This window comes from Plectropomus leopardus, chromosome 2, assembly GCF_026936395.1.
Source record: "Plectropomus leopardus strain MGB_pleo_1.0 chromosome 2, ASM2693639v1, whole genome shotgun sequence".
In the NCBI taxonomy this organism is placed as follows: domain Eukaryota; kingdom Metazoa; phylum Chordata; class Actinopteri; order Perciformes; family Serranidae; genus Plectropomus; species Plectropomus leopardus.
The window spans coordinates 30,231,007-30,245,450 of NC_142177.1; the positions used below are offsets into that span (position 1 = coordinate 30,231,007).

General features: G+C 36.2%; 1 protein-coding gene across 2 annotated transcripts; it reads right to left on the reverse strand.

Annotated features, from left to right (window-relative positions):
* Nucleotides 1–1,350: 1,350 nt before the first annotated feature.
* On the reverse strand, nucleotides 1,351–13,907 carry eno1b (enolase 1b, (alpha)). 2 transcript variants are annotated; one of them, XM_042508121.2, is made up of 12 exons: nucleotides 13,771–13,907; nucleotides 12,130–12,224; nucleotides 9,943–10,038; nucleotides 9,246–9,304; nucleotides 9,047–9,116; nucleotides 7,502–7,635; nucleotides 6,723–6,945; nucleotides 5,855–6,052; nucleotides 3,121–3,322; nucleotides 2,901–3,009; nucleotides 2,063–2,121; nucleotides 1,351–1,657 (listed from the first exon to the last, which is right to left on the reverse strand). In XM_042508121.2, the coding sequence occupies exons 2-12, from the start codon at nucleotides 12,212–12,214 to the stop codon at nucleotides 1,594–1,596; spliced, it is 1,299 nt and encodes a 432-aa protein (XP_042364055.1). In that variant the 5' UTR covers nucleotides 12,215–12,224; nucleotides 13,771–13,907; the 3' UTR covers nucleotides 1,351–1,593. The 2 variants fall into 2 exon arrangements, with proteins under 2 accessions (XP_042364055.1, XP_087946631.1); XM_088090505.1 differs by lacking the exon at nucleotides 13,771–13,907 and adding an exon at nucleotides 12,378–12,409.
* Nucleotides 13,908–14,444: the final 537 nt, after the last annotated feature.

The following is a 14,444-nucleotide window of genomic DNA, read 5'->3' on the forward strand; positions in this document are numbered from 1 at the left end:
CGCACATATTTGAGGGATGCACAGGGGTTAAACATAAAAAAATCAGTCACGTTTGAAGAAATTGCGTATTTAAATGTTTGAGTTAGGATAATAACTCATAATGAGAGAATCAAAACTTTTAAGTGAGCACGTAGTTAACTAAACTTATTTTCCCTTGGAGGTTAATAAGAGTGGTTGTCTACAAACCATCACCTGCTGTGATCTGTTTGGCTGTCAAATTAAAAAAATGCTGCCAACCTCTAACTATTAAGCTATGCAGCTGGATACAGGTTTTACTGTGATGAGCAAGTTTTCCATCAAAAGTGAAAGAATTCATTTGCATCAACCTGCAGACTTGTGATGTTTCACTCCATGCGTGGACAGGAGTTTTTAACAGAAGTAAAGATGTTAACACTATAAATACCTGAACTCAGACACAGCAGCTCAGAGACACAACAAGCTCAGGTCTTCTCCCCACAAGGTGCAGAGGACTATTGCATTATGTAGCTGTGTGTCAATGAGAGAGTTAAGTGATTAAAAGGAGAATCAGGAGCCAGAGTTTGAAAAAATATGGGATTTAAAAAAGAAAATAACTCAATAAGATAAAACAGCTTTATGACTGACATATTTGTATGACTGACATACAAATTTGAAATACTTATATTATATGTTATGTCCTTGTAACAAACATAAAAAATCAGATTAAAACTGCTTTACACTTTGTTCCTGTAATTATGATTTAAGAAATAAACACATTTGAAGATTGGGAAACGTATGCATCTTTTTTTCTCCATAATTTGATAGATTTCTGCAGGTCCCTCTATATCTTAATAATCAGAATAAATCGCCCATTTGTTTCACTGTATTGTACATCTATTTATAAAAAGCAGAAATAATCACAACACTTTTAAAATGACAGTACTCACACTGTACCAGCATCTTCTGCTAACTGGATTTCATGTATATTCTTAATTTGCACATGTTTAACTATATTTTGTTCTTGGGAAGAGGTGGGTGAATTACGGTGTTTGTGCACTTATGTTATACGTTACATGTTGTGACAAACTGTGAAAATAAATTTCACTATGGGACAATAATGGCTATGTATCTATCTTCTTTTTTTTTTTTTTTGTCTAAACCACTGTACATATTGTATTTTTTAATTATTTTAGGATGTCTGTTAACATCGGACAAAGAACTACTGAGTAAAACTAGCTCCCCAGCTAACTCGGATGCATTTACATTTGTTTATATGTAGATTAATGTAGATTGTCCCTTCTTAAATAAATAAATTACAAATTACAACAAAAATACCTAACACCATCACAGCAACATAAAATGAAACATGGGACAAATAATCCAGATTCACTCTGTCACTCATAAAATGTCTTTATTAATGGTCTTTAAGTGCAACTTTTATTATTATTATATTACTTTTTACTTTGTTACAATCGGGTCTAATACTTTACGCCGTATTAACAAACTGGGCAGGATACAGTGGAAGATTTGGTAGTAAAGTTCTCTCTATAAATTAATGACCATGATCAGTAGCTCTACATTAACCGTTACCTCTTTGATGTGTTTTCTATCATTATCAAATGTGTTCTTATAGATTTATAGTGGTTTCCTAAAGTTTTTTCCAGCAAAAACAGCCTTGTCTCCCAGCTCCTCTTCAATCCTACAGTTAAAAAAACAAAACAAAAAGTTAAAAATAAGCTTCCTCTCTTTAATGTGTGTATTTATTTTAAGTAGGTCTTTTTCCTTGTATATAATGGTATTACTAGTTTAATTTAAAATGTAAATGTTCACCAAAGACACAAGCTGATTACAAACACAACACAATGCTCTTTGAAGCAAAAGAAAAGATACAAACTAAGATTAATGCATGAACATAGACAACTGAATCAATACAACGTAATTATCGATCAATGCTGCCCAAGTACGTAGTTTTAGTTTAGCAGCAAGACGCTGGAAATATTTTATTCCAGACATGAAAGAAAACCACATGCATGGTTCATTATATACTTTTAAAAATACTACAATTGGGATAAATTTTCTTATTTTGTATAAGAATGCAACTTACCGAAGGATCTGGTTGTACTTGGCCAAACGCTCAGAGCGACAGGGAGCCCCAGTCTTGATCTGAAAGTGTCACAAAATATGCACGATGATTTAAACCAAAAGGATGCATTGTCTCCTTTAATCTTTGTCCTAATCATCTCATTATCATTTCTCTTGCATAGATCTGATAGTGGATTTTGACTGAAGCTGGGAAAAGTGGAGCAAGAGTGAGCAGGTGCTTAATGGTGTCTTTTATTTATACTTTTCTCATCAATAAATAAGGGTTCATGCAGACAGGGTCAAGGGAAATTCAAGTACTTAATCAAGTGTTCATTTTTATTTTCGAGGATAAAATTGTCTCCACAACCATCTTTTGCAAGAGAACTGAGCAAATTCACTCCACCATCCAGTCCGCACACGGCCGCTGCCGATTTACAGTTCAAAACTTGTGCTAACTGCTGACGCTGCTCCAGTGAATGTTTTGCGGGCTAGCAGAACATCCTGGCGATGACTATTTACTGGTGTTTACCAACCCATTGCCACTCTGAGATGCAGCATTCAAAAATAATTGCAAATATTGGCTTCAAAGTTTGAAACTTTTATCTTATACATTTCATAGAATAATGCATCTTTCTGTTTTTTTTGTTCTATTTTTATATTCAAGTTTTTTTTCAAGGACCAAGTTAAACAATTGTCAAATTTTCAAGGAATTCCAGTACTTTAATTACTGTGTGTTGAACTGAAGTACTTCATGCACCTCAAGCACCTTTTATGAGCCCTGATACATATTTTCTTGTCCTAAATGTCCAATTTTTTGTTCTAAAAAGACACAATAAATATTTTTTAGTCTCTAAAATTACCTGTCCAGTGCACAAGCCGACCACCAAATCAGCTATGAAGGTGTCCTCAGTTTCTCCAGAGCGATGACTGACCATCACACCCCAGCCGCTCTCCTGAGCCATCTTACACCTGTGAGGACGACAATCAACCATCAACTTTTAGACACGACAGCTTGTTATATGATATACAGTCAAATATTCAACTATCTTTAGCCACATCCCACACTTTGTTTTGACCTACGCCTTCATGGACTCTGTAACTGTGCCAATCTGATTGACTTTAAGCAGCAGGCAGTTGCAGGCCTTCTCCTCCACCGCCTTGCTGATGCGATTAGGGTTGGTCACCGTGAGATCGTCTCCAACCACCTGCAGGTCTGTGCTTCCGGTGAAGTTGGTCCAAGCCTCCCAGTCATCCTGGTCAAACGGATCCTCGATGGAGACCACTGTCAGTGAAAAATACGCAGACATTTCATATGGGATAGAGACACAGAGGATCAGTGTGGCTTAAACTGAAGTATTTATCAAAAAGGTACTTCAAAATCCTAACAGACAGCGCCTAAAATAACCAATCACAGCCCATCGTCAAATATTAAATAACATTTTTGGTCCAACAGGGCAAGAAACATGAGCGATGAGACAATCAGATGAATCGACAGGTCACAAAGACATGAACAGTTTCGCCAGATTAGAATAAAAACTATATTATTGTCTACTTTTTGGATACAAAAGGCAACATTTTATCTTTGGTTTAACATGCCCAACGTCTGGGATTAAAAAGGGTAAATATCACATTACATTCATACAGGACATGAACCACATTTACATAAAAACACAATATATAATCGCATTAAGAGGAGAGCCACTCAGTTTTTCATTCAGCCGACTGACAGAAAATACATTGATAACTATTTTGATAAACACTTATATCATTTCTTTTTTTTTTTCTTTGAATAGTTTTGAGTTGTTTTAGGAGTTTTTTTGTAGTTTTCTGAATTGGGTACTTTGGCAACTATTTCAATAAATGTTCAAGTCATTTTTTTATAGTTATTTTTTTAGGTGTATAATTTGTTCAGATAGTTTTGTATTGGGTATTTTTGCTGCTATTTTAATAAATATTTAAGACATTTTCTTTTTTATAGTTTTGAGTTTTTCAGGTGTTGTTTTTATTTTTCTGAATTTGGTACTTTGGTAGCTATTCTAATAAAAATTTAGTCATTAAGTTATTTCTTTTTCATGAATAGTTTTGAATTTTGGGTGTGTTTAAAAAAATTCTGAATTGGGTACTTTTACTTTCCATACTTTAAGTACATTTTACTGATTATACTTTACATTTACTAACGTACTATTTTCAATGTACGACTTTTACTTTAAACAGAGTATTTTCACAGTGTAGTATCAGTTCCTTTACTTAAGTACTTGTGATCTCTTTTCAGTGTGTAGCCATGCTATGAGGTTAGAATAATAATAAGAGCGAGTTTAAGAAAATTAATTTGTGTGTATCTGTAAATCATTGGTAGGCACATATCGTCACTGTGGTTTTAGCTCGTAAAAACTATTTATAAATGCAGGTTTGAACAAACATTGTTGACATGACGCCTCTATCTTTGTACAGGGTTATTTTTTAGTACAAGCAAAGAACATTGTTGTGACAAATAGTCATTTAAGCTTGTGTTGAAATTCAAAATTGTTTTCTTCAGAGCTGCCGTTAAAAGTCAAAGCACAAATCTCTGTAATCGACATTTTGACAAGTGCTTTGACTAGGTTTTAGTTGTTTCCAAATGAGATGACTTCCAACCTTTTTTTCTTCTTTTTTTCCTTTATCTTTTCTGTTTCACATCCGTTTAAGACTCAAGCTGCCAAGTGCTTTCTGATATCCATTTAAGGATCCTAAAAATTAATTTCAGAAAATAAAGAGTTGACAAATAAACATTGCTGTTCTTGAAAGCTTTTCAAAGATAAATCAGGTGTTTGATTTTGTAAAGAGCGTTGACAATGGTACACAATTAATTTGTCTCTGCCTCTTAGCGGATGAGTAAGAAAGGTACACCATACAGCTAAAGGGGACATATTATGCTCTTCCTTGTTTTCTGTCATATATATATATATATATATACACACACACACACACACACACACACTCACACTCACATATATATATATATATATATAAAACACTATAATATAAGATGTTCTTTTCTTTTACTTTCAAGACAAGCTGACATCAGTTCGCACGGTTTCCCACACATTCATTTATTTGTGCTGGCCAGCCACAGTTAGTACATCTGCTGTCACTGTCAATCTGCCTTTGATTTAAATTTTTTGTAGCTGGACTGTTCATGAGGAGCACTATTGGAATACATGTATGTCATTCAGTTATGCATTGCACCACACTCTCGGAGTGCAGAGCAAACTATGGACACAGACAGAGCAGCAGAACCTCAGGCACAGTGAAAGTGAAACTTCACTGTTCATTACGCTGGGTCAAAGTTTGCTTACACTCACCTTTCTGCAGAAGCTCTTCTCATCCATCGATCTGACCAAATCGACTGATCAACTATCCTTAAATTCCTCAAACTTAAAAAAAAAAAGAACTCGCAAGTTCCGCCCATGCTATGCCCATGGACCCGCAAAAATGTCCAAACTCAGAGGAGACACAGAATCATAAATAAATTTAAAAAAAGAAAATGCTGACAGCGAGACTGCAGACATAAAAGAGATGAGATGCTGACCATTCAGAGCAGAATGGGCTTTTTTTGGGAGGGCAGTCAAAAGCGTTTTTGAACATAAAAGCATGTAAACATGTTCTAGTGGAAACCAAAAACTCAAGTATGAAATTAAAATGAGCATAATAGGTCCCCTTTAAAGAACAGCCAACACGTAGGTGCTGACATACATTACTACTAATTTATATTGTCTGTCCTGCTCTCTGTCTGCTAAATATTGTATAAAAAAAAGAGAAAGTGTGTGAAGGTTACCTGGATAATCCTTCACAAAGCTCTTGTAGAGATCAGCCAGCTCGTCGGGAGTGATGTAACGGCTCGGGTCGTCAGGAGACTTGAAGTCCAGGTCGTATTTTCCGTCCCTGTAGAATTCAGACGCTGCCACATCCATGCCGATCACAACCTCATCTGTGTATCCCGCTTTGGTGATGGCTTCCTTGATCAACTCCAGAGCTGCAGAGTTACACAATCAATGTGAAAATCTGAGTCGTAAAGTATTTATTTTCATGATTTATGCTCTGAACTTTGCATAGATGCTGATTTCCACACTGAGTGGCCAGAATAAAATGAACCCCTACAATGTCATGAAATCCACTTCATTAATCCTGTAACAAATATTACCTACGAAACATACATTTCTAATGGCTGACATTGGCAGAAATTTTTTTAACAGTAATTGGTATTTTTTAGAGTGGGTTTTGCATGATTTTGTGCGATCCAACATTTTTGCTGTTTACCAAGAGAACACACTCCATTAAAACACCACCGCCAACTGCAGTCCCAAAATGTTCTACAGAAACAAGTCGACAAACAAAAAATTGAAGTCTCAAAAAAAAAGTTTGAGTGTATTTCTTACTGTGCGTGCATAATGCATTATATGCACATCTTCTTTTTCAGACTGAGAGGTTTCTTAAACAGCTGCACAGTAAGCAGAACATTGTGCAGATTTTCTCAGTCAAACTTTTTACTTTGTTTTCACTGGCAGCACATTTGGTTAAACACACAGTCACTTTCTTCATTACAATAAAAGGAAGCTTCACTTCCCACTGTTTTTTTTGGAGCCTGAGAGCTGTGCTAATCTTGAAGTTGTAGGACAGTTAAATGTATCCTTCCTCTAACATACCTTCCTGGTTCTCCAGGATGTTTGGGGCAAAGCCGCCTTCATCGCCCACATTGGTGGCATCCTGACCATATTTCTTCTTGATGACGTTTTTGAGATTGTGGTAGACCTCCGCTCCAATGCGCATGGCCTCTTTGAAGGTGCTCGCGCCGATGGGCAGGATCATGAACTCCTGCATGGCGAGCTTGTTCCCAGCATGAGAGCCTCCGTTGATCACATTGAAGGCCTGATGGAGAAAAACGAGAGCTGTGACGTAACAATGAACTCAATTATGTTGAAAATCTGTTTATCGTTTATATAGTCTGTTCTACAGAGCCATTTGTGGCAAATTTTCAATAAGGTTCAGAGGCCCAGTTATGTGGAACAGCTTTTCTGCTTCACTCCACATTTTTGTTTTTAAAAAGACCTTAGACAACTTCTCATGATGAAGTACATTACCATGTCGTAAATGAGTTGTGATTCTGTGTGTAAGCAGTGCAAATACCTGTTCGTATAATCCCTGTTTTACTTTCTTTCTTGTTTTTTTATCTCTAGTATTACTTGTTTGGAATTTGTATTCTCTTTTATTAAATTTCTATTTATGTATTTGCCTATTTGTAAAATGGTGGTAAGCAAATTTAGCCTAATTTGATTTTAATGTTAGGTAGATTTCTCAACCAAGTTTTTTTCCTTTCATCCCACCGGTGCATTTTCTTATGTTATTGTATTTTTTTTAACTTTTTTTTTTTAATTATATGAACCAATAAAGAACTTTAAAAAAATGATGCCTGTAATTTCCTTACCGGAACAGGCAAGATGACCTCTGGGTTTCCTGCGAGGTCAGCGATATGACGGTACAGGGGGACATCTTTCTCTGCTGCACCAGCTTTGCAAACAGCCAGGGAAACACCCAGAATGGCATTTGCTCCAAATTTGGCTGTTTGGAGAAAAAAAGAATAGAAAAACATGAACTCATCATCATTTTATATCTATATCCAGTGTTTGTTGATGATTTGAGAAGCCTCTGTCCTACTGCAGTCAGCAATGACATTATTAATGAAACTCAGATTTACGCACATGGGTCAAATTTCACTGGAGAAACATCTACAATCAATTTAGCAGGCCAAACACAGAGCCAAACAGTAAAAACTTTTATTATCCTATTCAACTGAGCAGGTGCTTTTCTTGTTAAACATAAGAATGAAGGCAAAAACATGCCAGAATTGAAAATGGTTGCCTCACCAGAACTCCACCATAGTCCAGATAGTACTGAAAACTGTACTGCAATGTTCATGTATATGGTTGTTTTAGGACCTTTTCACAGCAACCTCAATTGGTCTGGACTTTTGTTCTTTGCAGTTTGATCTGAACCAAACTTACAGTGAAACCTTACTGAGACCAAACAGCTGAACCTTGGTCCCATTAAAATGAACCATGGTTGTGGTGTTAAAACATTTTCTGGATGGTTTAGACTTCAACACCAATTACACAAAATGTTGGCAGGCTTTTGTCAAGTGATAGAGTCATGTAGTGCCTCAGTACATAGTGTGTAAGCGTGGTGTAGGCGGCAGAGAGAGCAACAATGACTGCGCTCAGAGCAGACAGGTGTCAGCGATCGGACCAGAGGAGAAATTAACAAATAAGTTGTTAAGTACATTATAGGTTTCAAATTTTTTGTCCATGAACAACAAAACATGACAAAAAAGAGTCATGGTAGCACAGCGGGACAGGAGGAGACAAATTTAGCTTCATTTTCACAGCACAAAAAACCTTTTAACACCTGCTGACAGTTGGCTTTTTAGTGCAATGGGAGTGCGTACAATCGCCGTCCACACCCGGGTAAAATGACTATACAGCACGTGGCTTTTTAATCCCCTCCGGCTCTGATCGGCAATGATGGAAACACGACGCCCAGGTGAAAGCAGTAATTTCAGCTCCTTTACCGGCAAAATGCAATGACATGCCATCACTAATTACCACCCGCCTCCTCCTAGATGCTAATTATAGTGGTAAAGGGGTATTCATAAAGTGGGAAAAAGTTGTGAAAACAACTAACAAAAAATTAAACATTTTTCAATTATTTTCCAAGAGGATGAGAGAGAGCGGATACAGGAGGGTGGGAGAGCCCGTCTTTAGACCAATCAATGTCAAGTATCGGCGGATGCCAGTCACATAGGTGATGACAGCAGGACATAGGTATGTCATATGTTCTTTAGTGCGTTTGCAAAATTGCATTGTAAAACCAAAACTAAATTTATACAATTTAACAAAAATGCTTCGTTCATGAATAGTTGGGACTGTGGTGTGAAAAGGCCCCTTAGATTAACATTGTGATTATTGTCACTTACATTTATTTTCTGTGCCATCCAAGTCAATCATCATCTGGTCAATTTTCTCTTGCTCCACCACAGTTGCATCCTGGAGAGACGAGAAGAACATGTTGGGAATGATTCATATTAGCACTGACTACAATGAACAGTACAAAGTTTCATTTAAAAATTTGGGAAACAAAGCACGCAGACAACAGAGTAAGAAGGATCTACTTACACTACCAATGAGTGCAGGCGCAATAGATGAATTTATGTGATCGACAGCCTGTGACACTCCTGCGACAGAAAGATTAGAGTGATTTTTTTTTCTTACATTATGGGCAAATCTTGTAAAGAGTTTGAAAGACTGCAATTTAGAAACACATGCAACATTGATTCCTCAAATATATTTACAGAGGGGCATGCAATAGTATTTATTTTATGTTTTTTTTTTTTTTAGATTAACAAACATATTTACTTTTATTCAAAACCTCAAACACAATCTTATTTCAGAGTCCATTAATCAACAGGCTGCACTTCAACACTGGAGTAGAAGCATGCTTTCATGACAGATCACCATGCACATCATATCAGGGTGATTGACAAAAGCATTCAATGATGAGTTATGATGCTGATGTGTAATTAAATGGTTGCTTAATTAATTGTTTTTGTTGTTCTTAATTGAGAGGGACAGGCAATAGAAACTCACTGACCCTTTCACATCTGGCAAAGAAGAGAGAAGGGAGAGTGAAGATGAAACACAGAAAGACAGAAATGAGAAAGTATAATATAGTATGTTCCCTTGACACTGAATTCTACTTTAAACCTTGAGGGCAATAAGAGTTTTTAATATTAGATGAAAAATACTAAAACCACACCTTACACTTAACTTAATCTATCCTTTTAAAAAGTAAACACTAAATAGGCGTACAAACCTTTCCCAAGGTAGTGAGTCTTGTCATTGTCCCTGAGCTCCAGGGCTTCATAGATTCCAGTAGATGCACCGCTTGGCACAGCTGCCCTGAACAAACCTGGGAAATGGACGGTGAAAAAGTGCAGGGGAGGATATAAGAGTGATGACATGACAGATCACTGAAGATGATGAAATTAATTTTGATATTGAGGCTGCAACACATGGGCAACATTTATACATTCACAATTCCCACACATTTCTTATCAATTCATTTTCAAAACTCTTTCATAATATTTCGCTCCATTTGACTTTATATTAGTAGTTTAAAATGGGTAGACAGTACATTATTTAACATGTACCTCCCAGGTATTTGCAGATGAGCACACCGCTAGTGCTTGCCAGCTTTACTCGCTTGTTAGATATTCCCACCAACTAGCTGCTTATGCCAGTAGGTCAAACTGGGATATATGGGTACTTTGCAAAGTGTCAAGGCCATGACCGCTATTTTGGAGAAAGAAAACTGAAGATCCTGGAGTAAAAATACAATGTGACTTGTGTTTGGATTTATTTATCTTTATTTGCACAACAAAACCAAAACAAAAGTACAAGAAAAGATTACAACAGACTGTGCAGGTGAGATAACAACTCCATGAAGCGTTGTAAAAATGTCTCACCAAAATAAACAATGCAAACAATAATGAAGACAAAACGCTCCTGAGGAGATAAGGTGTGCAGAATCAGTGACATCTTTTAAATCACTTCTTAAAACTCACATTTATAGACTTGCTTTTATTTGATGTCACCTTTATTTACTTAATAATATATTTATTATTTTATTTTATTCTATTTTAAAATCTCTTTCTCTATTCATTTAACTGCTCTTACCCTATTTATTTGTACCTCATCCTTCTTATGACCTCCTCTTATCATCTTGTCACATTTTAAATGATCTGCTAGCTCATATATCTCTTATTCATCTGTTTTTATCATCTTATCTTTATTTTAGCCCCTCTGACATGATGTCATCTCGTCTTGTTAGATTTCCATTTTTATTATTTTTATAGTCTTTTACTGCATTTATTTTCATATTTTCTAAAAACTTCTAAAAACACAATGTACTTTATTCTTGTTGACCTTTGTCAACGTATTTTGTTCTGGCCTTTTCGACTGTCCTACACCTTTCTCTGTTTGGTTTGACAGTTGATGTCTATTTTTATTATTCCCTGAGTTCCTGCCTTTGCTTTGTCTGTCAAAGCACTTTGTAAACAACTGTTTTTAAAGGTGCTATATAAATAAAGTTGTTATTATCTAAATATATATATATTTTGACAAGTCTCCAAGAATTTATTTCTTGTTACACAATCATTAGTTTTATGTATGTCTAATAACTGTTTTGCTAACTTAGTTGAACCTGAACCTGAGCATATGGATACTTAAATATATATAAATAAATTTAGGTTAATCTCTGTCATGTCCTTTCAGTCTACCGCCGTCCAAGTGAATCAATGACCCATCAATGACTCATCACAGTGGCTGCATACTGCTTATCACGATGGTAATTTAGTCAAATATATTTGATTGAATCATCACTTACCTTAAGGCAAGTGTTGTCTGAAAATAAACGACCTGTTAACAGCCAACTGTTTGATCTACAGGCTGAGATTTAGTTGGAGACGACAGTCTGCTATACTTTATAACTGTATTGTTACTCAAGCTAACGTTAGCTTTCCATGTCACCAGCAACATTTTACCACACTGACAGTGAGTATTCACGATCTTATGTGCCTCAAATCTCAGCGTGAAAGTCTTGGTTAACACGCTACACAACAGCTTTTCCACATTTTCCTGTTTCTCCTCTGATGTGACAGAACGTTTCTTGCCACCAAAAAGGGGCGTGGCTTTGGTGATGACACGATACCGATCTGGTCTATGTCTGTTACGTGATACTGGTAACGTTTCAACAGTCACACAACGCAGTGCTAGATTTAAAATCAGTTACACAAGGAACTTATTTTACATAACATTAGACATGTCCTGAAATTTTTATAAAACATATTTTAAACAATAGCCAAAATGGCATATATTCAAAACTTATCCATATCTGTTAATTCCAAACTATTTCCAGGCCTAGAAAACAGTTTTCCTAATTTCAGAACTTTGTGACTGTGGGACATCCTGTACATTTTTTAATAATCGTATTGTTGCCTACCTTTGTCAGTGTAAAGGTCAACCTCCACCGTGGGGTTTCCACGGGAATCAAAGATCTGTCGGGCGTGGATCTTGGTAATGGACATGGTGTGAGACCTTGAAAAGAGAAAGAGAAGTTAGACTTTTAACTATCTTACAATTCTCTGGACACAAGTGTACTGCAGCCTGTAAAAACTCTGGTTGGAGACACAAGAACAATGTGAATAAAAAGTCAATGCTATCTTAAAGTTTCTGTTAATATCGGCGCACCTCTTTACTCTCTTTTCTCCTTGAAGCTTACTCACAAAAATACCCTGACCTAGCTGCAAGCTTAGGAGCGCTAACAGGCATGCTGCTGTCCTAATTGGATTAGACCTTCTCATCTGATTAATCACATGGCAGTGAGGCAATGTAAAAGTTGCTGCATCCGTCAAAGCTAGGTTAAGCTTACAGCAACAGACGCATCTAAGATTTGGTCATGATGCCACCTTGATTACAACAGAATTTATGGCGTAGTTTAGTCTCTGTCATTCAGTGCAAAGCATGGTATCCACTATAATCCCTCTCCTTTACACGCCACACAAACAAGCAGGCAAACAAACAGACTGCAGACTGTAATTATTTTGATCATCTACCAACTGTTTTCTCATTTTACAAAACAAGAATGCCAAAAATTAAATGTTCAGATTCCCCTATGTGAAAATTTCATGTTTTTCTTACTCTTAGGTTGTTTGTTTTACAATATATATATATATTTTTTTTACTGTTGGTCAGACAAGACCAACATGTTGATTTGGCCTCTGGTGGACTTTTTCTTCCTTTTTTTAAATTTAGAAAAAAATATTAAGAGATCAACTGATAATGACAATATTTGTCTGTTCAGCACTACAGTTTAACACATCTATCACGAGTTTCACACTAAAACTCAGCTGAGAAACAATCAGTCAGTGTTTTGCAAGTCACAAGAAAGTCTCAGGTCTAGTACATGAAGACCCGAGTCAACACTAACGAGTCCTTTTGGACAAAATCACACTGTATGCTACTCGTAATGGGGACCTTTCATTACTCAGTTGGACAATAAACTTGATTTTCAACGCTTTTAAATAAATACATATAAATTGCTAGAACACGTGCATTATCTATTCACTTTACATAACAGTTAACTGTAAATATGGGTCACTGCCATTATGGAAAAGCACTTCATCCCGAGTAATTCTTGACCTTGACACAAATAAACTCAAGGTCAACTTCCGAGAAGGGAGTGAAGTGGAGTTTGAATGAAGATGCTTTTATTTTTTTGTTATCACTGCATCTCATTCTGCATGTGACAAGTTCCGCTACATTACTTTAAAGTATTTGTGATTTATCTAAGATTAATTATTGCATAATATCAACACGTCGCAGACCACTGTCTAACCAAATATAATAGTAAGTTATTAAAATTTTAAGCAGAGCGTAAACGTGTCAAAATTTTATCCAAACCACAAACACATTTCCGATTCTTGGTTCGGTTGCGGCTAACATTAGCTAGCTAACGTTAACAGAATTAACTGCCCCGTAAAACAACAACAGGAGCCTGTTGACGGACTACACCCTAAAGACAAACAAACACGAATTATAAGTGATAATAAAAGCTGGAGATGTCGCAGACAGGTGACTTTACCTTGCTGTAAACTGCAGAAAAGTTGAGATAACTCAGTTGAGGAGAAGCTAACGATAAGTGCGTAGACGAGTGAGAGAAGAAGAGTTTCTTCTTCTTCATTAACTTTTCCGGCACTTTTAAGCCCTCGTGTGTGTTTTGCTGCCCCCCTGGTTATCAATGTGAACTACACCAGATGGACTCAAAAGATACAAAAAAAGTTTTGAAGTCGCAGGCTCCCCCCGATGCTGAATAAATATCCAAAACACAGAGAAAACATATAACGCAAGTAAAAATAAAAATCTGTCTAAATCAGTAGAGGTGTACGATAATACTGACACATAATCGATAGTGACAGATAATGGCGACCAACTGCTGATATCTGCCATTATCGCAAAAGTATATTCTTTTTTCGTTATTGAAAAAGTGGACAAAAAAATCAACCCAACAACGAAATGTTTTTCGTATTTTGCATAATAAATGAACACTACATATATCAAAAAGTATTGTATTTTATGTCTCCATCTGCTGGTGGGTCATCATGACAGGAGTATGCATAAGATGATAATTCCTGTTCAGAAGGTGGGTAAAATTAGGTGGGAGAAAAAAAGTGAAGTGTCGATATCGACCAAATGAGTTGTTATATATCAGCATATTGGATATCGGCCAATAAATATTTGGCATTCCCACTAAACATC